Here is a 23,676-nt window from a genome sequence, read left to right as displayed (position 1 = left end):
CACTGGAGTCTTGATGCTGTTGTAACAAAAGATATAACTGTTTCCATAACAATATAATGACCAAGATTTATCATTGAATCCAAATGCACATTCAAGTGAGCCTCCTGCTCTGCTGATATTCTTGTATGTGACTGCTACACTAACTCCTCTCACCCCACCTCCACCTCCCAGTAACAACGTCCAGTCAGACTCTCTCTACTCAGGACCTGACGCCAATGAGTGAATCTGTCTGGGTGATTAGAATAAGACTGTTCTTTACTCATACATGTTACTTTTCTGTTTCCCTCAGATAATAACAGCTGTTTGTTTGCTGTGTTTGGATCCAGTGTGATTTCCTGTGAATATCTTAAGAAGTCAGCTCTGGTCTCTGGCTCTGGTTGTGGCAGTAAAACATCCACTTGAGACACAATCTGTAAAATCTCTGTCTCTGTCTCACTCAGAATGTCCTGTAGTCGACCTCTGACCTGGGACACAGCTGCTGTCACGTCCTCAAAGAACCTCAGAGGACGGATCCTGATGCTGGATGAGTGTGTAGATTCACTGAGTGGTGACAGTGAGGGGTAGTTGTGTAGAAACTGGGTGTGATCCTCTGTGTCTGAGAGCTGCTTCAGTTCATGGTCTTTCCTCTTCAGCTCAGTGATCTCCTGCTCCAGTCTCTCCTGAAGCTCTCTGACTCGACTCACTTCAGTTTCCTGCTGGGATCTGATCTGCTGCTTCACATCAGAGCTTCTTTTCTCCAGCAGACGGATCAGCTCAGTGAAGATCTTCTCACTGTCCTCCACTGCTTTATCAGCAGAGCCATTGACGGCCTCCTCCTCCTGTTGAAGCAGCTTCACGTCTTTCTCTGTGTCCTGGACTCTCTGCTGGATTGTTTGTCTCCTCAGCCCGAGCTCTCTCTGCCTCTCAGTCCTTTCTGCTGCAGCTGACACTGTGTCGTGGTCTTTATGTTCCTCCACAGAGCAGAGATAACAGATACACTGCTGATCAGTGCGGCAGAACATCTTCATCACCTCATCGTGACGAGAGCAGATGTTCTCCTGGAGCTTCTCCGAGGGCTCCACCAGCTTGTGCTTCTTCAATGGAGCTGACTGAAGATGAGGCTGGAGGTGTTTTTCACAATAAGAGGCCAAACAATTCAAACAGGACTTGAGAGCTTTCAGTTTTCTCCCAGTGCAGAAATCACAGGCCACATCTTCAGGTCCAGCATAGCAGTGATCAGCAGGAGCAGCTTGGAGTCCAGTCTTCTTCAGCTCCTCCACTAAATCAGCTAACATGGTGTTTTTCCTCAGGACAGGCCTCGGTGTGAAGGTCTCTCTACACTGAGGGCAGCTGTAGCTTCCTCTCTCCTCCTCTTTGTCCCAGTGGGTGTTAATACAGCTCATACAGTAGCTGTGTCCACAGCCAGTAGTCACCGGATCCTTCAGTAGATCCAGACAGATCGAACAGCAGAATCTTTCTCTGTCCAGTTGATTTTCTTGCTGCGCCATTTCAGCTGGTGCCAGAGACTGTAGAACAGTTTCACTTCCTCTGAACAGATACAGATCTCTGCTCCTCCCCCTCTCGTTCACTCCCTGCAGTGACTCAGCTCCCACAGGTCACAGCTTGTTGTTCACTGGTTCTTACACTTACACGTCTGTGAAGGGAGGAGACACAGACACATCCTGACTGGGAGGAGCTGGTTGTGTCTGAGGAAGAAGTTGTTGGTGTTTCAGGATTTACTGCATTTCACAGCGGCCTGTTCTCACCTGGTGTTAAGAGGAGATTCAGTGAGAGGCAGAGTGTGTTCTCCTTCATTCACAACACACAGGAACAATTAAAGTCAAATCAAATAGATGCATTTAATAATAATGAGTCACATCTTTATTTATAAAGCACATCTCAAAACTAACACAGAAAAACTCGTAAAAATAACAAACACAAACTCACTCAACGAAGAATGAAGAACTAACAAAGTAGAATAAAGGTTAAGTTAAGGTTAAGGTCGTCTTTACTGTCCCCGAGGGGCCATTTGGTTTGTAAACAGTAGTCACACACAACCCATACACATCATAACAATACACACATACACAAAAAGAGCACAAAGAATCCATTAGTCCTCTGTTAAAATACTAACATATATTAAAATGTGTGTGTGCCAAACACCAGGGCTACAGCTGGTTTAAAAGCAGCAGCAGCGTGAAGTCCGCTGCGAGGATGAACAACGCGGTTGTCATCTTTCTAGACAGCGTAGAGAAGGCGAACACGTGGTGGCGACCGGGATCGAAGTGAGCGATACGTTCGTATCGGTTCTGCCTCTCGCCACACCGGCGGTTAAAGTGACTCTGTCCAACGTCCCCCGTTTATTAGAGACGAGACTTTGATAAGAGAACTGTCCAGACACGGAAAGATAGTGTCTCAAGTAAAGAAAGTGTCCTCAGGATGCAGGTCCCCTCTGTTAAAACACGTGGTGTCCCACAGAAGACATCTATTCATGATTCTGAACAACAGGACTGAGGACCTGAACCTGGTGTTTAAACTCAGGGTGGAAGAGTTTGACTACGTGATTTTTGTGACATCAAATAACACAAAGTGCTTCAGCTGTGGGAAGGAAGGACACCAAGCTAAAGTATGTCCACAGAGAAATAAAACAGCTGACACTCAGGAACAACAGGAGGGGACAGGGGGCGTCCAGCAGGAAGGTCAGGAGGGACAGGAGGGGACAAGTGGAGTCCAACAGGAGAGTCAGGTGAGTGAGGAGGGACAGGAGGTCACAGGGGAGGTCCCAAAGGAAGGTCAGGTGAGTGAGGAAGGACAGGAGGGGACAGGGGGGGTCCAACAGGTAGATCAGGTAGGTGAGGAAGGACAGGAGGGGACAGGGGGGTCCAACAGGAAGGTCAGGTAGGTGAGGAGGGGACAGGGAGGTCCCAAAGGAAGGTCAGGTGAGTGAGGAAGGACAGGAGGGGACAGGGGGGTCAACAGGTAGATCAGGTGAGTGAGGAAGGACAGGAGGGGACAGGGGAGTCCACAGGTAGATCAGGTGAGTGAGGAAGGACAGGAGGGGACAGGGGGTCCCAAAGGAAGGTCAGGTGAGTGAGGAAGGACAGGAGGGGACAGGGGAGTCCAACAGGTAGATCAGGTGAGTGAGGAAGGACAGGAGGGGACAGGTCCACAGGTAGATCAGGTAGGTGAGGAAGGAACAGGAGGACAGGCGGGGTCCAACAGGTAGATCAGGTGAGTGAGGAAGGACAGGAGGGGACAGGGGGGGTCCAACAGGTAGATCAGGTAGGTGAGGAGAAAGGAGGGGACAGGGGGGGTCCAACAGGTAGATCAGGTGAGTGAGGAAGGACAGGAGGGGACAGGGGAGTCCAACAGGTAGATCAGGTAGGTGAGGGGGAACAGGAGGAGACAGGCGGGGTCCAACAGGGCCAAGTAAGCGAGATTGACATGGAGAGAGATGAGGAGGTGCTTAAAGTTCCTCATCTGAAAAGAAAGACCAGGAGCAACAGTGGAAGCTCAAAGGCAAAGAAAGGAGCAGTGAAGAAAGGAGGGAGAGGAGCAGCAGAGTCCGAGTCCAACATGGAGACCGACTCTGCTGACAGTGAATCCTCCGACTTCAGGACAGGAAGCCAGAAGAGCACAAGAAGCTACAGTGCGGGGAAGATAAAAGTGTTTCTCCAGAAAACAAAGAATATGAAAGGATTGAAAATAGAAGATTATTTCTCTGATAAAGAGCAGCTCTCAAACTCTGCCCGGCTGCTCATGAGCAGCAAAGGCAGAGGAGGCTTCACCGACCAGGAGATATATAGACTCAAGAAGATTGATCAAAAAGTTAGGCAAGAGAAAAACAACGATGAAGATGATGAATGAAGTTTTACGTCCTGATTACCAATCAGTCCTGGTTTTGTGTGGGGTTTTTATATTTTACAACATGAGTCTTTTAAACATTAGCTCTTTAAATATAAACGGAGCCAGAGGTGAAGAGGTCTCTGATGTTCCAGCAGGTAAAACTTAAAAGAACTGAAGTGGTGTTTGTACAAGAAACACATAGTGACTCTAACAATGAGAATGACTGGAAAAGAGAGTGGGAGGGGGGGGCAGGTGGTCCTGAGCCACCTAAGCACAACCAGTGGGGGGGTGGGCATCATCTTCTCCAAGAGCTTCACACCAGAGTCTTTGGAAGTGGAGGAGGTGGTGGAGGGCAGACTACTGGTGGTGAGGGCAAAGGTTGAGCAGTTTTATTTAGTTTTTATAAATGTTTATGCTCCGGTCTCAGGACCCGACAGAGTCTGGTTTTTAAAGGTTTTAGACACAGTTTTAAGCAAAGTTAAAGTAGATGATTTTTTATTTTTAGGAGGAGATTTTAATTGCACAGAAGATGATGTTTTAGACAGGAACCACCTCGAGCCCCACAGAGCATCGCAGCGTGCACTGAGGCAGCTGCTGCAGGCCCATGACCTTTGTGATGTGTGGAGAAGGATGAGTGACAATGAAAGACAATACACCTGGACTCCCCGAGGGAATCTAATTTCCATGGCGAGATTGGACCGGTTTTATTGTTTTAAACATAATTTTAGCATCTTCAGAAAGTGCAGTATACTCCCGGTAGGTTTTACGGATCACGCGCTGGTTGTGTGCAGCGTTTTTATCTCTAAATTAAAGTCCAGAAGTGCATACTGGCATTTTAACACGTCTCTTTTATGTGATGCACATTTTAAGGATGTTTTAAAGTTTTTCTGGAGCGGTTTTAAAGAAAGAACAAATGATTTTACTTCTTTAAAACTGTGGTGGGACTGTGGGAAGGTGGAGATAAAGCAGCTCTGTCAACAGTATACTCTCAATGTCACAAGAGACATTACCAGATCTATGGAGGATCTAGAGACGGAAATTGTGGAGTTGCTGAATTTAATAGATTCCACTGGAAATCGAGATCATATTAAAGATCTCAAGTCTAAAAAATCTGCTCTTACAGACCTACTGGGCACTAAGGCTCAGGGGGCGCTGGTCAGGTCACGGTTCCAGACGGCAGCATCCTGAGGGGGACAGCTGGTCTGGGTTTAGACATGGCACTGTTCTTAATGGATTTTAAGCTTCTAACACTTTACGGATTATCTCCTTTTTATCAGTCACTTTTTAAGACATGGAACCTTTTTAAATGGAAAAGGCTGGAACCTGTCAACTTGTTGCACTGGCTGTTGGAAGAGCCGTTAATCAACGGAGCCAGGCTGGATGTCCAGAGCAGCTCGACACCAGGCCTCACCAGCATGCTGTGCACCACCGGAGCTGTAACCCTGAGGAAGATAGTCGATGCAGCAGGTCCTGGACTGACCGACATCCCGGCTGTGGCTTCCCTCATCGGACAGAGGTCCATGCGACAGGCAGGAAACATTTTAAACTTATGGATGAAGAGACTCACAGACGAGGAGGTAAAGATGCTACAGGAGTACGGTACTGGAACAGAAACCCCCGACGACAGCGACCCTTTCCCAGAGTTGGGTTTTACTCCGAATCTGGACGGGCTCACAGGACCTTTTTTAAATAAGACGGACTGGAAACAGGTAGAACTGCACACAGCCAAAGGAAGAGCCATGTATGAATGTTGTGTTTTAACCCTGAACAGAAGCAAACTGGATGTGAGGACTGACACGGTGTGGAGGAGAAGACTGGATGTGGACAGCAAGGTCAAACCAGTGTGGAGGGTTTTATACAAACCACCGTTGAGGAAAAGGACTGGTGACCTGCAATGGAGGATTTTACACGGTGCCATCGCGGTCAACAGTTTTATTTCCATCATCAACCCAACAGTCAAATGCAGTTGTCCATTTTGTGGAGAAGCAGAGACAGTTTTTCATGCTTTTTATGACTGTAGAAGACTCTGTTACCTTTTTAATACACTTCAGAACGTTTTTAAACAGTTTGATGAGCCGTGGAGTAAGACTGCCTTCATCCTAGGAGTTGGATATAGAAAGTCCAACCCTAGCAAGTGGAAATTATTAAACTGGATAGTAGGAGAAGCCAAACTGTCCATCTACAGCAGCAGGAAGAACAGAGTAGAGGACAGGGCAGGACAAGAAGCACTTCCTGTTTTTATCTCGCTGCTGAAGGCCAGAGTCTGGGTAGATTTTAGGTTTTTTAAAGAAATGAAGAACATGGATGGCTTCATCAAACAGTGGTGTTTTAATAACGTAATATGTGATTGATGGTGTTTTAATATTTAATATTATTTTCTAGGTAGGTTTTAATATTGTTCTGAACTGAAATGTACAGATCCACTTATTGTCATGGAAACATTGACAGTAGTTTTGTATAAATTTTGAAAATAAAGGTTTTAAAAAATCCAAAAAAAAAATCTCTCTCTTTCTTTCTCTCTATCCATCTATCCATCCCTCTCTCTCTTCTTCTTCTCCATCTTCTCTCTCTCTCTCTCTCTCTCTCTCTCCTTCTTCTCTCCCTCTTTCTCTCTCTCTCTCTCTCTCTCTCTCTCTCTCTCTCTCTCTCTCTCTCTCTCTCTCTCTCTCTCTATCCATCTATCTCTCTCTCTCTCTCTCTCTCTCTCTCTCTCTCTCTCTCTCTCTCTCTCTCTCTCTGGAAGAGATCATTCCAGGTGTTTTATTAAAGGTTCAAACTGAATATGAGAATGTCAAGCTGGTGTTTTTAAACATTTCAGATGATACTGTTACTGTCATAAGTGACAATGTCACTTTGATTCCAGATGTTTTGGACCTCTCCAGTTCATTGGCAATAGAGACTGGTCTTATTTCCATAGACCAGGAAAAGGCTTTTGACCGGGTTGAGCACCAGTACTTATGGCAGACTCTGGCTGCTTTTGGGTTCAACCCGGGCTTTATAGCCATGATCCGGGTTTTCTATACAGACATTGCGAGTGTTCTGAAAATAAATGGCGGGCTGAGTGCTCCCTTTAACATCCAGAGGGGGGTGAGGCAGGGCTGCTCTCTCTCTGGTATGTTGTACTCTCTGGCCATCGAGCCTCTGCTCCATGAGCTGAGGAAGGTTTTAAAAGGTGTGTGTTTCCCCCAGTGCAGTGTATCTTTTAAATTATCTGTGTATGCAGATGATATCATCGTACTCGTAAATACACAAAAAGACATTGATATTTTATCTGACACTGTAAATAACTTTGGTTTTATCTCTTCTGCAAAGGTGAACTGGGGGAAGAGCGAGGCTCTGATGGTTGGAGAGAAGCTGGGGGATCGGCTCAGGCTGCCTGGAGGTCTGGTGTGGAAGAAAGGAGGACTCAAATACCTCAGAGTCTTCCTGGGACATGAGACCCACATTGGTAAAAATTGGGACAATGTCCTACAGATGGTTAAAGGTCGATTTATAAAATGGAAGTGGCTGTTGCCCAAGATGTCGTATAGAGGCCGGACACTAATAGCAACCTGGTCTCATCTACCCTGTGGCACCGGCTGGCCTGTGTCGATCCTCCACCTTCTCTCCTGGCAGAGGTACAACGGGTTTTAATAGATTTCTTTTGGGGCAGGATGCACTGGATCCCACAGAGTGTCCTTTTCCTTCCTAAGGAGGAGGGGGGGCAGGGCCTGGTCCATCTGGGCAGCAGGGGCGCTGCCTTCCGCCTCCAGTTCATCCAGAGATTGCTGACCGGGCCAAGGGACGCTCTGTGGAGACCTCTGTCCCGGTGCATCCTGCAACATTCTAACAGCCTGGGTCTGGATTTTATTCTGTTTTTAATGAACGATACCAAGATAGTCTCACCATCTCTTCCTGGTTTTACAAGAGTGTTTTTAAAGTTTGGAACCTTTTAAAAAAGGAGCGAAGGCAACAGGGGGCCTCCCTGCACTGGCTGCTGCAGGAGCCTGTCCTGTACCGGACCGTTTTAGATCCCCCCCGCTGGGCACACGTCACCTTGTCAAGAGTGCTGCAGGCTGCGGGGGTCTCCACGCTGGGCCAGGTGGTGGAGCTAGCCGGGCCTGGACTAGAAGACCCCACAGGGCTGGCCAACAAACTGGGGATTAAATCAGAAAGAACAATGGAGACGGTACTTGACCACTGGAGGAGAAGACTGGCAGATCAGGACATCTTGCTTTTAAACTCTTTTAAAGATGGTTCCACTTCCCACAATGTGGAGGACCCTTTCCCCGCCACTTTCCTGGCACTGGATGTAAAAGACTGTCCTGGACCTCTGGTGCAGCCGGCTCGCCCGGTCTCCCTGGAGGGAGCTTCCGGAAAAACTCTTCATGGGCTAATGGTAAAAACACTTAACATAAAAAAACTGAATGGACGGACTGACACTCCTTGGAGGAGCTATTTTGGTGAAGCCCAAGAAACCGCACCTCAGTGGAGGTCGTTGTATAAACCTCCACCGAGTAAGAGACACGGAGACCTCCAGTGGAGGTTGCTCCACGGCATCATGGCCCTGAACGCCTTTGTCTCCATAATCAAGGACACAGTGGAAGACAAATGCCCGTTTTGTAGTGCGAAGGAAACAATCTTTCACTGTTTTTATGAGTGTCACCGTCTCTCTGACTTGTTTCTGTTTTCACAAGTTGTTTTTACCAGTTTTAAAGAGGTTTTTAACAAGCAGGTTTTTATCTATGGTTTTAAATACACTCGCCAACAAAAACACAAAAGCCATCTTTTAAACTTTGTTTTAGGGCAGGCTAAGATGTCGGTGTACATAACCAGGAAGAGGAAGGTAGAGCAGAACGTCCACATTGAGTCGGTCCCTGTCGGTGTCAACATGATTAGATCCAGACTGGTGGTTGATTGTAGTTTTTATAAAGCAGCAGGTGACCTGGACTCTTTTAATGATCTGTGGTGTTTCCAAGATGTTTTATGTTCTGTGACAAGTCGAGAACTCGTTTGTGCTGATTTATTTATTTATTTATTTATAGCTAAATGTTTAATTTAAAATAATTTATTTGGTGTTTCAATGTGTATTGTCAAAAAATAGTACCTAATGAAGTTGTTTTCAAATTCTCTCTCTCTCTCTCTCTCTCTCTCTTTTCTGAAATCTTCTTCTACCCAAGGCCCTTCAGGTGTGATGAAATAATCTCCTCTCTGATCTTTTGTGGAAGCTCCTTTGTCTTTCCCATGATTGCAACTCACCTTGAATACCTTCATGGGGGTTATATATGCATCACAGCTGAAGCCAATGAAGGATCATTGTAGAGTTCCCAAAGGCTTCATTATGTTTCAACTCCACTTGAGGCCATAAAAACTGTCAGACAGCTTTAAAAACAACAATATTATATCGGGGTTGAATAATTGGGACATAGCTATCTTAACAAAATATACTGTTACACACAAATACTACATCATGCATTTTCTGTGTTGACTTTCTGTATCACTCAACTCATAAAGAAGTCACCCGAAGCAGAATCTTGCTCTTTGAAAAAACTTTAATTGATAAATCCTTCAAATCTTTTGGGGGGGGTTGAATATTTCTGATTGCAACTGTACATACATCCTACTCTCACGGCTGTAAAAAGTTAGCCTCCTGTATACAAATGAACTTGGTATTAACATGAACATGGCTTCAGTGTAACAAGTAATCAACATGCGAGGTAATGACAAAGACGTTCAACAACAACACAAAGTCACAGGTTTACTTTTCTGGCAGACAATGTTCCCAACGAGCTGCATCCAGGGTCCAGCTGAGTTTTCAACTTCCTTTAACTTCCCTGTTATTGGCTAACTTTTGCAAAAAAAAGTGTCAAAATTTCCAAGATTCCTGAGCTTAACTTCCCGTGGAAAGTTTCCAGAAAGTTTCCGGAAATGTTCCGCCCCTTTGCAACACTAATCAGGATCAATACAGGTTCTAAAACATCACACAACCTGATTTCTACATTGATTCAGAAAACAACAGCAACATCAGTTCTTTCAAACACATTCATGTCAGTGTAATTATAGATTTCTGTCTTTACAAAGTGAGAACTGAATATGTGTGATAAAGGAAGGTCAGTGTTTGATTGACAGCTGATCTCTGTGCGGAGCAGAAACGTCACCACGACGAACTTTGATCAACAAACATGGAGACAAAAGAAGTTCAAGATTTAAACACAGAATCTAAATCACTGCTTTTAATGACTCGAGTCTATTTGAGTTTACAGAACTCAGCTGTGGATCCAGTATAAACCCTAACTCCAGCATAGAGAGGCTGAGTGAATGTGGTCTGGACTCTGTGGAGGAGAGTCATGGTGTCAGAGACTCTGTAGAAGGACAGAACACCTGCACTGTGATCCAGGTACACTCCTACTCTGGAGGACAGAGGACCTGACACTGGAGTCTTGATGCTGTTGTAATAAAAGATATAACTGTTTCCATAACAATATAATGACCAAGATTTATCATTTAATCCAAATGCACATTCTGAGCCTCCTGCTCTGCTGATATTCTTGTATGTGACTGCTACACCAACTCCTCCGAACACCCCCACCTCCACCTCCACCTCCACCTCCCAGTAACAACGTCCAGTCAGACTCTCTCTACTCAGGACCTGAGGCTTAACAGTGAATCTGTCTGGGTGATTAGAATAAGACTGATCTTTACTCATACCTGTTACTTTTCTGTTTCCCTCAGATAATAACAGCTCTCTGTTTACTGTGTTTGGATCCAGTGTGATTTCCTGTGAATATCTTAAGAAGTCAGCTCTGGTCTCTGGCTCTGGTTGTGGCAGTAAAACATCCACTTGAGACACAATCTGTAAAATCTCTGTCTCTGTCTCACTCAGAATGTCCTGTAGTCGACCTCTGACCTGGGACACAGCTGCTGTCACGTCCTCAAAGTACCTCAGAGGACGGATCCTGATGCTGGATGAGTGTGTAGATTCACTGAGTGGGGACAGTGAGGGGTAGTTGTGTAGAAACTGGTTGTGATCCTCTGTGTCTGAGAGCTGCTTCAGTTCATGGTCTTTCCTCTTCAGCTCAGTGATCTCCTGCTCCAGTCTCTCCTGAAGCTCTCTGACTCGACTCACTTCAGTTTCCTGCTGGGATCTGATCTGCTGCTTCACATCAGAGCTTCTTTTCTCCAGCAGACGGATCAGCTCAGTGAAGATCTTCTCACTGTCCTCCACTGCTTTATCAGCAGAGCCATTGTGACCTCCTCCTCCTGTTGAAGCAGCTTCACATCTTTCTCTGTGTCCTGGACTCTCTGCTGGATTGTTTGTCTCCTCAGCCCGAGCTCTCTGCCTCTCAGTCCTTTCTGCTGCAGCTGACACTGTGTCGTGGTCTTTATGTTCCTCCACAGAGCAGAGATAACAGATACACTGCTGATCAGTGCGGCAGAACATCTTCATCACCTCATCGTGACGAGAGCAGATGTTCTCCTGGAGCTTCTCCGAGGGCTCCACCAGCTTGTGCTTCTTAAATGGAGCTGACTGAAGATGAGGCTGGAGGTGTTTTTCACAATAAGAGGCCAAACAATTCAAACAGGACTTGAGAGCTTTCAGTTTTCTCCCAGTGCAGAAATCACAGGCCACATCTTCAGGTCCAGCATAGCAGTGATCAGCAGGAGCAGCTTGGAGTCCAGTCTTCTTCAGCTCCTCCAGTGAATCAGCTAACATGGTGTTTTTCCTCAGGACAGGCCTCGGTGTGAAGGTCTCTCTACACTGAGGGCAGCTGTAGCTTCCTCTCTCCTCCTCTTTGTCCCAGTGGGTGTTAATACAGCTCATACAGTAGCTGTGTCCACAGACAGTAGTCACCGGATCCTTCAGTAGATCCAGACAGATCGAACAGCAGAATCTTTCTCTGTCCAGTTGATTTTCTTGCTGCGCCATTTCAGCTGGTGCCAGAGACTGTAGAACAGTTTCACTTCCTCTGAACAGATACAGATCTCTGCTCCTCCCCCTCTCGTTCACTCCCTGCAGTGACTCATCTCCCACAGTTCACAGCTTGTTGTTCACTGGTTCTTACACTGACACGTCTGTGAAGGGAGGAGACACAGACATCCTGACTGGGAGGAGCTGGTTGTGTCTGAGGAAGAAGTTGTTGGTGTTTCAGGATTTACTGCATTTCACAGCGGCCTGTTCTCACCTGGTGTTAAGAGGAGATTCAGTGAGAGGCAGAGTGTGTTCTCCTTCATTCACAACACACAGGAACAATTAAAGTCAAATCAAATAGATGCATTTAATAATAATGAGTCACATCTTTATTTATAAAGCACATCTCAAAACTAACACAGAAAAACTCGTAAAAATAACAAACACAAACTCACTCAACGAAGAATGAAGAACTAACAAAGTAGAATAAAGGTTAAGTTAAGGTTAAGGTCGTCTTTACTGTCCCCGAGGGGCCGTTTGGTTTGTAAACAGTAGTCACACACAACCCATACACATCATAACAATACACACATACACAAAAAGAGCACAAAGAATCCATTAGTCCTCTGTTAAAATACTAACATATATTAAAATGTGTGTGTGCCAAACACCAGGGCTACAGCTGGTCTCTCTCTCTCTTCTTCTCTCTCTCTATCCATCTATCCATCCCTCTCTCTCGCTCTCTCTCTTTGTCTCTCTTTCTTTCATTCTCTCTCCCTCTCTTGCTCTCTCTTTCTTTCTCTCTATCCATCTATTCATCCCTCTCTCTCTCTCTTCTTCTCTCTCTCTATCCATCTATCCATCCCTCTCTCTCTCTCACTCACTCTCTTTCTTCCTCTCTCTCTCTCTCTCTCTCTCTCTCTCTCTCTCTCTCTATCCATCCCTCTCTCTCTCTCTCTCTCTTTGTCTCTCTTTCTTTCATTCTCTCTCCCTCTCTTGCTCTATCCATCTATCTGTCTCTTCCTCTCTCTCTCTCTCTCTCTCTCTCTCTCTCTCTCTCTCTCTCTCTCTCTATCCATCTATCCATCCCTCTCTCTCTCTCACTCTCTCTTTCTTCCTCTCTCTCTCTCTCTCTCTCTCTATCCATCTATCCATCCCTCTCTCTCGCTCTCTCTCTCTTTGTCTCTCTTTCTTTCATTCTCTCTCCCTCTCTCTTTCTTTCTCTCTATCCATCTATTCATCTCTCTCTCTCTCTCTCTCTCTCTCTCTCTCTCTCTCTCTCTCTCTCTCTCTCTCTCTCTCTCTCTCTCCCTCTCTCCATCAACACGTTCATGTTGTTTTCCTCTTGTCAAACGCTGCGAATTCAAACCGACCAATCACAGCGAGGAACTCGCAAATCAGAGCCAATCCCTCCCGCCTACGTTCGACAAACAGCCAATGGCAGACGCGACGGGCGGGGCCTGTGAGCAAACAGCGGAGGATTCAAAGTGAAAATGGCCGCGGGGAAACAAGTCGAGGAAAACAGCCAAAACAAAAGGTAAGAACGAGCTGAGGAGGATGTTCACGTGAGGAGTCACCGTAAAGTCTCGTTCAGCTACACGCGCACTTCACGTCACTCACAGAGAAACTTCCACCTGCGCGATTTTAAAGATGACAAACGTCATGTTATTGAGTCTGATCGACAAGTGCTGTCATCCCTGACGTCAGCTCACCTAGCTAAACCCTGACGTCAGCTCACCTAGCTAAACCCAACGTGTTGAGAAACCGCGGTAACGTCATGGTGATGATATGTTGATGTTCTGATGGTGTCAGCGATTTAAACGTTTATTTTGAAATCAGGCCGGAACTAGCTAACGTTAGCGCTGTTAGCCGAGGCAGCTTCCACACGTCTGTGCTAACGTCGATGGCGCTAACCAGCTAAACACACAGCGTTGTGATGGAGTTCGATGTGTAAACTTTAAGCTTTGTTTACACGTTTGTTTACATGTTTACACCGCGCATGTGTGTAGCTGTGGGACGCGTGATCAGAACCATGGTGTCGCTGCTGCCTTTGTTCATCCTGTGATGTTGGGCTGAGGCCAGGAAGCAGCTCAGAGGGACCGCAATGAAGTGTTACACTTTCTAATGCATTTCTAATGATATCTATACACATATGACAAACTCCACTTCTGAGGCCAATTCCTTTGTCAACATCAGTTAAAGGATCAAACTAATGTGTTTAGGTTTTGGAGAAATCTCAACTTAACTCACTCAAACGACCAGGACATCACAGGACTGAGCGACGAAACAATATCAATAATTATCCCAATATGATTTTCGTTAATAGCAACACAACATGTCTAATGTGTGTTGATATATTGCTTAAGATGTTTGCTGGTTATCAAGTGTTTACATATTATTTGACAGAAAGTTCTTTGACAGACAAAGCAGAGTCGGTAGTCAAACTGACGAGGACAAAACTAAAAGTAATGAAAGGAGCATTTCCTGAAAAGATTAGTAAAAATATAATTGAATTAAAAAAGATGATGACATTACATAAAAGCAATAAAACATAAAAAGACGACATCGCGTAAAGACAGTGTGTATATTCAGCACATAGAAGTATTATGTGTTTATCCATTTAATTGCGTTGTTTCTGTTATAACCTCGCTGTTTTTTTTCTTGATTTAATTTGAAGTGGCAGCTGCAACACTGCCATTTCTCTTGGGGATTAATAAAGAACTCCTTCCATCTATTTACCCTCCGGTCCCATTCCATTCCTTTTTACTAAACTCAAGTTGTAGGTAAAGCAGACTTTTTTCAGCTTTTTTCAAATTGTTGACAACATTGTGTCCGTCCCCCCCCCCAGAGGTACAGTGTCCAGCATGGTGATCAATCACGAGGAATCACCGGGCGACTCTCGAGCGGGACGACCACCAGTCATCTTCAATCCAGACTTCTTTGTGGAGAAGCTCCGCCACGAGAGCCCGGAGGTTTTCCTGGAGGTGGTGCTCAGTAACATCACTCGCCTCATCGACCTTCCTGGGACCGAGTTCTCACAGCTCCTGGGCGAGGAGAGTCCCAAGACCCCGACGGGGGGAAACGGAGGCTTCTTCCGTTCTTTCAACTTCCTCAAACGCAAAGGTGAGCGGTCAAGTGAGTGACATGCAGTATAAAGATTAGTTTACTTTTGATTAGTTGAGGTCTCATCACTCTTTCAAGCTTTGAGTTTGTTTTTGAGGAAATTGTGCGACTGTAACGAGCCTGAAGCAGAAACACAGGAGCAGTTTGTCTGATGGGAACTTCAGCAACTTTTAGAATAATCACTGACTCTCAAAATCTCCTGGTACATCACAGATAAGGACGTTGTGTTTGGAACCCCGTTGACAGAAAGCTGCATCGCTCAGATCTACCAGCTCATTGAGTACCTCAGCAAAAGTAAGTGGTTCAAAGAAAATCCACTTTTTTTGTTGTTGTTTTGTCATTCAGAAACAGCAACTTAACTTATTTTGATTTTAACATTTAATTAACCCACGGGTTCTTTTAAACCGCCTCCACAAGTCAGCAGATGCTTCAGGCTTTATTCTGTGTTCACCGCCTGCTCTTCCGTCCTCAGACCTGCATGTGGAGGGTCTGTTCCGGGTGCCGGGGAACAGCGTGCGGCAGCAGACCCTGAAGGAGCTTCTCAACAGCGGCGCCGATGTCGACCTGGCGTCTGGAGACTTTCACCCCAACGACGTGGCCACGCTGCTCAAGACCTTCCTGGGAGAGCTGCCCGAGCCACTGCTCACACACCGACACTTCCATGCACACCTTAAGATAGCTGGTAGGACGCGCGCACACACACACACACACACACACACACACACACACACACACACACACACACACACACACACACACACACACACACACACACACACACACACACACACACACACACACACACAGAGCAGTATTCTGTCAGTAGTCAAGATGTTCATAATGATTGCATTCTTGAAAGTGCAACATTTGGTTTTTAAATGTTTATGTCACTGGGAAATGGTTAACGAGAGGGAAAAGGTAAAGCTCCTTCTAACTTTACATCCTCCATCATCATCTCTGTCCCAGATATGACTCTGTTTGACGAGCAAGGCAACAAGACTGTGGTGCCCAACAAGGAGCGTCAGATCGAGGCCCTGCAGCTTCTCTTCCTGCTGTTGCCTCAGGCCAACCGCTCGCTGCTCAAACTGCTGCTGGACCTGCTTTACTACACAGCCAAGCAGCAGGACAAGAACAAGATGTCCGCCTTCAACCTGGCCCTCATGTTCGCTCCGCACGTCCTGTGGCCCAGACACGTACGATCTGTCCTTTAGAACCTGAGCCAGAGGCTGTACAGAGAATGTTTTATCACAATTAATCATCCACTTTAAAGAAAGAAACTAAACTGTTTTATTTAGTTTGTTTTTGTTGTTGCGTCGTGCTCCAGATGACGGCCGGTGACCTGAAAGACAACCTGAAGAAACTGAACAACAGCATGGCGTTCCTCATCAAACACTCACAGAAACTCTTCAGGGTGATTATTGACCACACACACACGACCAAACCAGTAAAACTACATCAGTTATATGCTCTAAAAACCATGTCCTTGAGATATAGTATGTGACTGTTGTAATGAATGACGTGTGTCCCCTGTTCGATGCTCAGGCTCCAGCTTACCTGCGGGAATATGCCAGAGTGCACTTCGCTGGGACCAAGGCTCTGCAGGCCAAGGTTAGTTCACAGACTCACAGTAGATCAACCTTTTTCATTTAAAATGCCAAAGTTAGTGAACTGAAAAGTAGATTAAAGCTCTGAATCAAACAAGTTAAATCATTACAACTACAACGGGTCCACAGTCCTCAGCCTGCTCTGCTCTGCCCTCTCAGGAAGATCTGGAGCTGCTGGCGGCGAGGAGCTCTCCGGCCCAGCGTGCCGTGTTGCCCCTGAAGAGGACGGCTGCTCTGGGCCCCAGCGCTCCGGAGCCGTGCCAGTCCCCAGCTCAGCAGTACACCGAGGAGGCCCTGAAGGACCTCTTCAGACACGTCCACCACAACATGCCGGACTCCGCCAAGAAGAAGAAACTCGTCCGACAGGTTCGCCTCAGCGTCTTCCCTCCGTCCCACAGTCCGGCTGTTGAGTTTCTCCGATGCAGATCTCCGAGTGTTAAATGTCTTATAGTATGAAGTGGTGTTTTTTTTCCCCTGTGTGCAGTTGGTCAAACAGACGACGTCAGGGTCGCCGACCAACGAGCACCAGCAGGCGCCCCCAGCTCCCAGCAAGAAACATCCCCGCTCACGGTCGTTCGGGGGCCTCATCAAGGTATGGAGGTCCATGTTGGTTGTGGAAAGTGGAGAAGAGGAGTACAACGAGAAGTTTAGCGAGAGAAACAAAGCAATAATCTGTGTAATTGATTCTCTAACTTTCACACCCGATGCTCTGACGACAGCGCAAAGCCCGAGCGGAGCAGCTGACAGCAGACAGGCGGGTCCGACACATCTCCCCCGACTCCTTCAACAGGGCTGGAAGGAAAGCTGGTAAAGAGAACGTCATCCTCCAAGGGGTGAGGCTCTTTTGCTTTTTTTTTACCACGTTTACACTGAGAAGCTCTAATGCACTTCGTATTTTTGTACTTTCCTCCGGACTGAACTCTCTGGTTTAGTATCGTCTCTGTTATTTACCCTTTTTATTTAATCCGTCACAGGAGAGTGAGTGATAATAGCATTATTCTGTTGTGTGCAGGTGAACAGTCCATTAACTGGTCCTGTGCTGGGGAAGGTGGGACTGGTGGTGAAAAACCCAGACTTTACTTTTACAGAGAACAAGGCTCTGAAGGTTTCCAAGGTATGAAACAGTTTCTTCTTCACATCTGAAAGTAGAAAAATCACCGTTCCAAAAGGAGCTTGCACACCTCAAGCAAAATCCAACAAACAAACCAACAAAGACTTGGACGGGGGAGAAAACGCAACCTGTGGATTTCTCCGACTTGCTGCGTATCACCTCTGTTAACTTGCAGAGGCCGAGGGATTCTAAATACCAACAGCTTGTGCCTCAAGTTCTCCTAAACATGACGGTGAATTGTTAAATTGTTGTTTTCTGTCCGTCCATCCGTCCTCCCTCCTCCCTCCTCCCCTCCATCACTCAGCAGGCCTCCCCCGCCGTGACCAGGATGTGTTTCTCTCCTGCTCAGGAGATCTCTGTGTGACACCCGACACCTTCCTCTCATCTCAGACCGGATTTGGGCCGTATTAGTATAATTAACCCTCATCTTGTGTCATTGTGTTTTCATTGTAGTGAGTCTGATATAACTGTGAGTAATATTCAGCAGATTTAAGCCAGAGCAGCTGAACCAAAGTCTGGGTTCACTTTACCACTGAACATGGGTCAGGATGTGACTTAACTGGTACCAGCAGCTTTTATTCTACATGCTGTTGATCGAAGGATGGTGAAGAAAATTCATGTTTTATAGTTTTTAATGTTTTTTATTATTGTCTTTAGATGCTACAGACGTTAATATTCTTTTAAATAATTTAAATTTTAGACCACACAGTGAACTTCTGATGGAGATCCAGCACTTTGAGAATCAGTCTGACGTTATTTCAAATCAATTAAGACATTATTTTTAGGCATTTTGTTTTTAATTTGGAAATCAGATGTGATGAGATTAGTTGTAGATCTGGACCATAAACCCAATACTGAGAATCACAATAATATTTCAACAAGTGTAATGACGACCAAAAGGTTTGTTGCTGCGACGGGAGGAAAAAGAAAAATGGATGAATATCGTGTTACAGCACGAAAAGTTTATTGTTCTAACAAGATGTTCTTCACGTTTTACCTGTTATAACAGTTTATTTTAACATTATTAACACATTCAAACTCATCAAATGTTAAATTATAGTTCTGCTGCTATAACATGATGCGTTTGCCTGTTTTAATAATCCTCTTGATTTGACGATAAACTTCTCACACTGACACTGATCCAGTCAGCAACGATTCACCTGAAGCAGCTTCTTCACTTTGGTTCTGCGTCTCTGGCTCGAAGCTGCTTGTGCCAGTCGTCACTCGAAACCCTTTTTATTTGCTGCTGTCTCAGAATCAGCGGCCTGTAGTTAGCGGAGCTCACAGTTTGCTGTAGCATGTAGAATATGTACATATGTGTGTGTGTGTGTGTGTGTGTGTGTGTGATGTGCATGTTCTGAAAGTTTTTACACTTTATTCTTATTGGGAACTGTGATGAGCGCTTTGGGTACGACACTTGGGTGAAAGATGTCTTGGGATTGTGCTGCTGATCTGGAATCAGCTGGATTTAAATTTTTCAAACATCTCCTCCTCCTGATATGAAAAACAATAATTAATAATCATCGTAACGACTCCCGCGGACTGGGATCCCTGCGAATCTGTCAAATATGAAACTTTCCCAGAATATCTCCAGGAGCTTTTTTATTTTATTTTGTGTTTTTTTTTTTTTTTTAACTGCAGCTGGTGACGGAGGAGTCATTTGTCTTAATTTGGACAAAAGTGCTTGAGGGTTTTTGTTTCTGTTGAAATGAAAGGATTTTTTTTGGTATGTTTTTACATTGGTGGAAATGAGCAGCAATCTGTTACAGAGAGGAAGATGCTTGGCGTGTGTGTGTGTGTGTGTGTGTGTGTGTGTGTGTGTGTGTGTGTGTGTGTGTGTGTGTGTGTGTGTGTGTGTGTGTGTGTGTGTGTGTGTGTGTGTGTGCTGTATCGAAGGTTGATTGTGTTACGAAGAAGAGGCGCGAGTCTGAGAGAAGTAAGAAAGGATCGTAATGTGATTGGACGGCGTCACCTGGTTGTTTTATTTAACACGTCATGTGTGTGGTGATAAAACATGCGACTGTTACAGATTTTGATTTCATGTGTTTCACCTCGAACAGTGTTTTTAAGGATTGTGTGATGAAAGGGACATTAAGTCATTTACAGGATGAATCTCTGAGTTCTGGAGAGAGATGATGTTTCTCCCCCAAAACTACAAAATAAGAGCGTCTATAAGGAATTAACCCAAACAGCTGTCCAATTAGTTGAGTAAAGGATCAATTTGGAATATTTTCTCATATTTTTGCACTATTGAGCATTAACGGTTTACATGGCAGCGGAGGAAAAAGTTAATCTCAAACGATGAGCAAACCATTGCAACTTTCATCTGCAGAATAAATCTGTTGTCTAACACCAGGAAACTTATTTTGTTCTTTTTGTATTTGCAGAAACTAAAATTGTTTCTTAATGTCCCTTTTTAAACATTTTGAACTATATAATTAATTGTTTTTAAATGTATTGTTCTCAGATCCTCGACTTCACTGTTCATGGTTTGACTTAAACTGATGTCTGCTCAGTTTGTTGTATCGTCAGGACGGATGCACCAGTTCCACGTTTTCAGCACCAGAGAAATACTTTTGTTTTTTATTTTCAGCCTTTTCCTAAACACTCCAGAGCCGGTGGGCGTCCACTGCCTTGCTCAGTGGCGCCTCAGCAACATCCTGCTGAACCCAGACCAGCTCTGTGTTCAGTAGGTTTTTTTTTATAAACTTTAAAAAGTGGTTCTTGGTTCTAATTGTATGTTTGTTTGGAAATGTGTCTGTGCTGCTGAGTCTGTGTCTGGTGCATCCTGCTGTTGAAGGTTTTGTGGATGTTGTATCGATGGGTTTGTGAAAGTGACGAAGCTGTTGCACGTGGCTGAAACGTCAGCTACAGATAAACACTAGAGATTGACTTCATTTCTGTTTTGACTGAATTCATCTCGGAGGAGAAACGAGCTTTTGAACTGAGACGTCTCCATGACGTCGTTTCCTCTTCTGACGATTTCTCCTCCTCATTTTTCGGTTCTCTGCAGTTTTACGAGCCAGTTTTAAGGGAAGGTCAAATTGTTTTCTCTTGTATTTATTCCTCTTACAACTTTAAATATTTAAAAATAACACAGAGTTTGCATGTCGGTGGTATTTACTAAAAAAACCCTGCAAGACTTAAGTGACACTGTTTTTTCTTTTTGAGTCATTCTCTCCACTGTTTCCCTGGAACTGTTCTATCGGTGTCTTTAACATAAATGTGAAACAGGAAGTTCCTCTGCTCGTTGTGCATTGTCTCCGAGTTCCTCTGCACGCTGTGAAAATCAAGACCCACACGAAAGGAAGCTGAACATTTGTAAATTTAAAACCTTCCCTGACCAGCGTCTGATCTGTTTGTTCATCGGGACAATAAGATGTTGAAATGTCAGTTTGACTTTTTATTGTCTCGATTTGAACTGAGACTTCTCATTGTCCCTCACGTCCTGATGAAGTCATGTCAGTGACTGTTGGGCCGTGTGGTTTAAACTGTGGTAACCTGTTTTGTTTGTTTTTATTTTTTTTAGTGTAAAATAATTTAACCCTGTAAATTGGATTCCTTGGCGAATGGTCCGCTTTGGATTAAACCTTTTTTTTTTATGTTTACTACAGAAAGTCTGATGTTGTTTTTATTTTAAATGTCTCAGTTGTTTCCGCTGTATTCTTACTTCTCACTGTATTTAGACTTTATTTAAATATGGACGACGCGTCTCCGCTTCCTCCCGCTATCTTGAAAAGAAGCTTAAAATATCCCGGATACAATCGCCACCCACCAGGGGGCGATCGTACACATTGGCTGAGTATATTGGGCAGTTGTGATGTCGTCCATCTTTATTTAAAAGCAAAGTTGAGCAAACGTCCGGCAGATTGTGCTTGAGTTTCTGTAGTGCCCCGGTTTGCTCAGCAGAGGGCGGTATTGGGCAACATACAGATGTGTTCATCTGGTTCCAACTGAGGAGAATTAACACATCAAGTTAAAGCTCGTCAAACACATTATCTGCTACATATCAGGAGGACATATTCAGATTACAGTGTATTACAGTGTTGAGTCAACACTCGGCTTCTGTGTTAAATGTTCAAACTCCTCATCAGAGACAAACTGTGTGTCTCCCCCTGCAGGAAGGTCAGAGGTCAGAGGTCAGGCAGTGAAGTGACTGGTAGAGCTTCAGCAGAGACGCACGGCGACGCTTCTGCTTTCAGATCGTCCTTCTTGACTCCACAGAACCAGTAGCTTTAGAAGTAAAGCATAAGAAACGCTCCTGTTTCAGTGACGGTTACACAACTGAGCTTTACTGAAGTGGCTTCACCACAATCCCACTAATTATTTCTACTAATGTGTCAAAAGAAAACGCATCTCTGAAGAGTGCAGAGCAAAGACCGCATCAGTTAGTAGAACACACACACGGGATGTGATTTTAGTTTTATCACTGTTTCTTACATCTTTACTGACATGAACCTGCACCTGTAACTATTCTGTGTGTTTCAGGGGAAGTGAGATTCACTTTCTGTTTGTACAACGCAAACATCACACAACTGCCAATAATTAAAAACCTGACACCAGAGTATCACTGGGAGACTTTTTGATTGGGAAATAAACTTTTAATTTATGTGTTGACTTAACTTGTTGGTAGAGTGTCTTAAATCAAAGCTTAAAATTTAAACATAGTCACAGTAAATGAGCGGAAATCCCCAAATTTTAATTCTTTAAAACAGTTTGTTTGGATGCAAAGGTTTCAAGTGCAGAATAAATGTGATTGACCATGACCACGTTTGGCTTTTATAAAATCTATGTTGAGTATAACTTAAGGTTAAGTTAAGTTGATTAATCAAGTATTACCGTCTGTGCCAATTAGTAGGCAGATTGTCTCAGCTCTATAAATGTCGTTGCAGCATTAGAACATCAAGCAGCATCTCACCGTCTTCGTGCCCTGAAGTGGTAACGTCACTAGAAGTGGTGGGAATCGCAGGGTAACTCACGATACGCGCTGCATGTCCCACGATAACGATAACATCACGATACAATGCAAGAGAATCATACATCATGATATCTGTCTCACTGAAGAAGATGCAAAGTGCAGGGTTTGTGTGTGTATTCACTGCTACTTGACTCAAACTGAGACGAAACACTGCATCAAGTCTCTTTAGTCTTTAACAAACACACTGTAACCTGTCAATGTCCACATGTGCCACCGTTATAATATAAAACAACCATAAAGTGCCAAACTATACAACTAAATGACTATGTGTTGATATCACTCATATCTCTATATTCCTGTATCGATATTCCGCTCCGCCTCTACCACCTGTACGTCCTCTGGATTCATCACATTGATCTAATGATTTATTTATTAGCTCATCAATAGATTTCCTCCTCTTGTTAGTGACATCAAACATTTTGGTGTCAAATGATATTCGCTGCAGGGACTTTTCTCAATCTGAGGTTATTGTGAACTGATGTGTTTGAGACAAAAGCATCTGCTCCGACCTTCCAGAAATCAATTCAGACGCGTCTGCAGAAACCCCCCCCACCTACCCCTGCCTCAAAAAAAGCTATTATGGCCCCAGGAATGAGGGGGTCCACCCCCCTGGAGATGTCAACATCTCGTCCCTCCCTTTGTTGCAGATTATCGCTGAATGAGTCATTCAATTCAGCCGCACAAAGGAAGCAGCCGGGACTCTGCCTGTGGCCAATTTGTTTTCCATCACTTCTGAAGAGCGCCTGGTTAAATTAACCCGTCATAGCGGGTCTGCAGGGAGAAGACAAAGTGAGGCCACGAGCAATAATCACTCATGTACGGTGGTAAATAAAAAGCCGGGTAAACTCTGCCCTCCGGTTGCTGATCGTCGTACTGTAAACAAACCAAATCAAATCTGTTAGCCAGGGAAAATCTCATTATACGCCACATAACCGCCTGATGTGGTGAGAAATACGGCAACTGCTGCAAACACGACGACAACAATGACTCCATCTTTAATTTCTGCCTTGAATGCTGCTGTAACATCTGTTATCTGTGATTTTAGAAAAGGTTAAATCTGTCACAGTTTGTTGCTCATCGTCGAGAGGAGAAGAAGCTGCACATCTGCAGTTTCCCAAGTGTGAGGGTTTGAAACTTCTCTCGTGGT

The 23,676-nt window shown here is 44.8% G+C and overlaps 2 protein-coding genes and 1 pseudogene across 4 annotated transcripts; 1 reads left to right on the top strand and 2 right to left on the bottom strand.

Moving 5' to 3' along the window:
* Nucleotides 1-4: 4 nt before the first annotated feature.
* LOC124852608 (tripartite motif-containing protein 16-like) lies at nucleotides 5-1,487 on the bottom strand. Its single transcript, XM_047341720.1, has one exon. The coding sequence runs from the start codon at nucleotides 1,485-1,487 to the stop codon at nucleotides 150-152; it is 1,338 nt and encodes a 445-aa protein (XP_047197676.1). The 3' UTR covers nucleotides 5-149.
* A 9,583-nt stretch (nucleotides 1,488-11,070) lies between these two features.
* On the bottom strand, nucleotides 11,071-11,731 carry LOC124852623 (annotated as a pseudogene).
* Nucleotides 11,732-13,167: 1,436 nt separating this feature from the next.
* Nucleotides 13,168-21,159, top strand: arhgap19 (Rho GTPase activating protein 19). Of its 3 annotated transcripts, none has more exons than XM_035143009.2 (12): nucleotides 13,168-13,250; nucleotides 14,562-14,836; nucleotides 15,050-15,130; nucleotides 15,309-15,518; nucleotides 15,803-16,029; nucleotides 16,161-16,247; nucleotides 16,379-16,444; nucleotides 16,600-16,806; nucleotides 16,925-17,032; nucleotides 17,160-17,273; nucleotides 17,453-17,554; nucleotides 17,859-21,159. In XM_035143009.2, exons 1-12 carry the CDS (start codon nucleotides 13,207-13,209, stop codon nucleotides 17,913-17,915), a joined length of 1,578 nt encoding a protein of 525 aa, XP_034998900.2. In that variant the 5' UTR covers nucleotides 13,168-13,206; the 3' UTR covers nucleotides 17,916-21,159. The 3 variants fall into 3 exon arrangements, with proteins under 3 accessions (XP_034998900.2, XP_034998891.2, XP_034998909.2); XM_035143000.2 differs by having other exon boundaries at nucleotides 17,856-21,159; XM_035143018.2 differs by lacking the exon at nucleotides 13,168-13,250 and adding an exon at nucleotides 13,582-13,663 and having other exon boundaries at nucleotides 17,856-21,159.
* Nucleotides 21,160-23,676: the final 2,517 nt, after the last annotated feature.

This window comes from Hippoglossus stenolepis, chromosome 2 (assembly GCF_022539355.2).
Source record: "Hippoglossus stenolepis isolate QCI-W04-F060 chromosome 2, HSTE1.2, whole genome shotgun sequence".
Classification (NCBI taxonomy): Eukaryota; Metazoa; Chordata; class Actinopteri; order Pleuronectiformes; family Pleuronectidae; genus Hippoglossus; species Hippoglossus stenolepis.
This window is presented reverse-complemented; position numbering and strand designations above follow the sequence as displayed.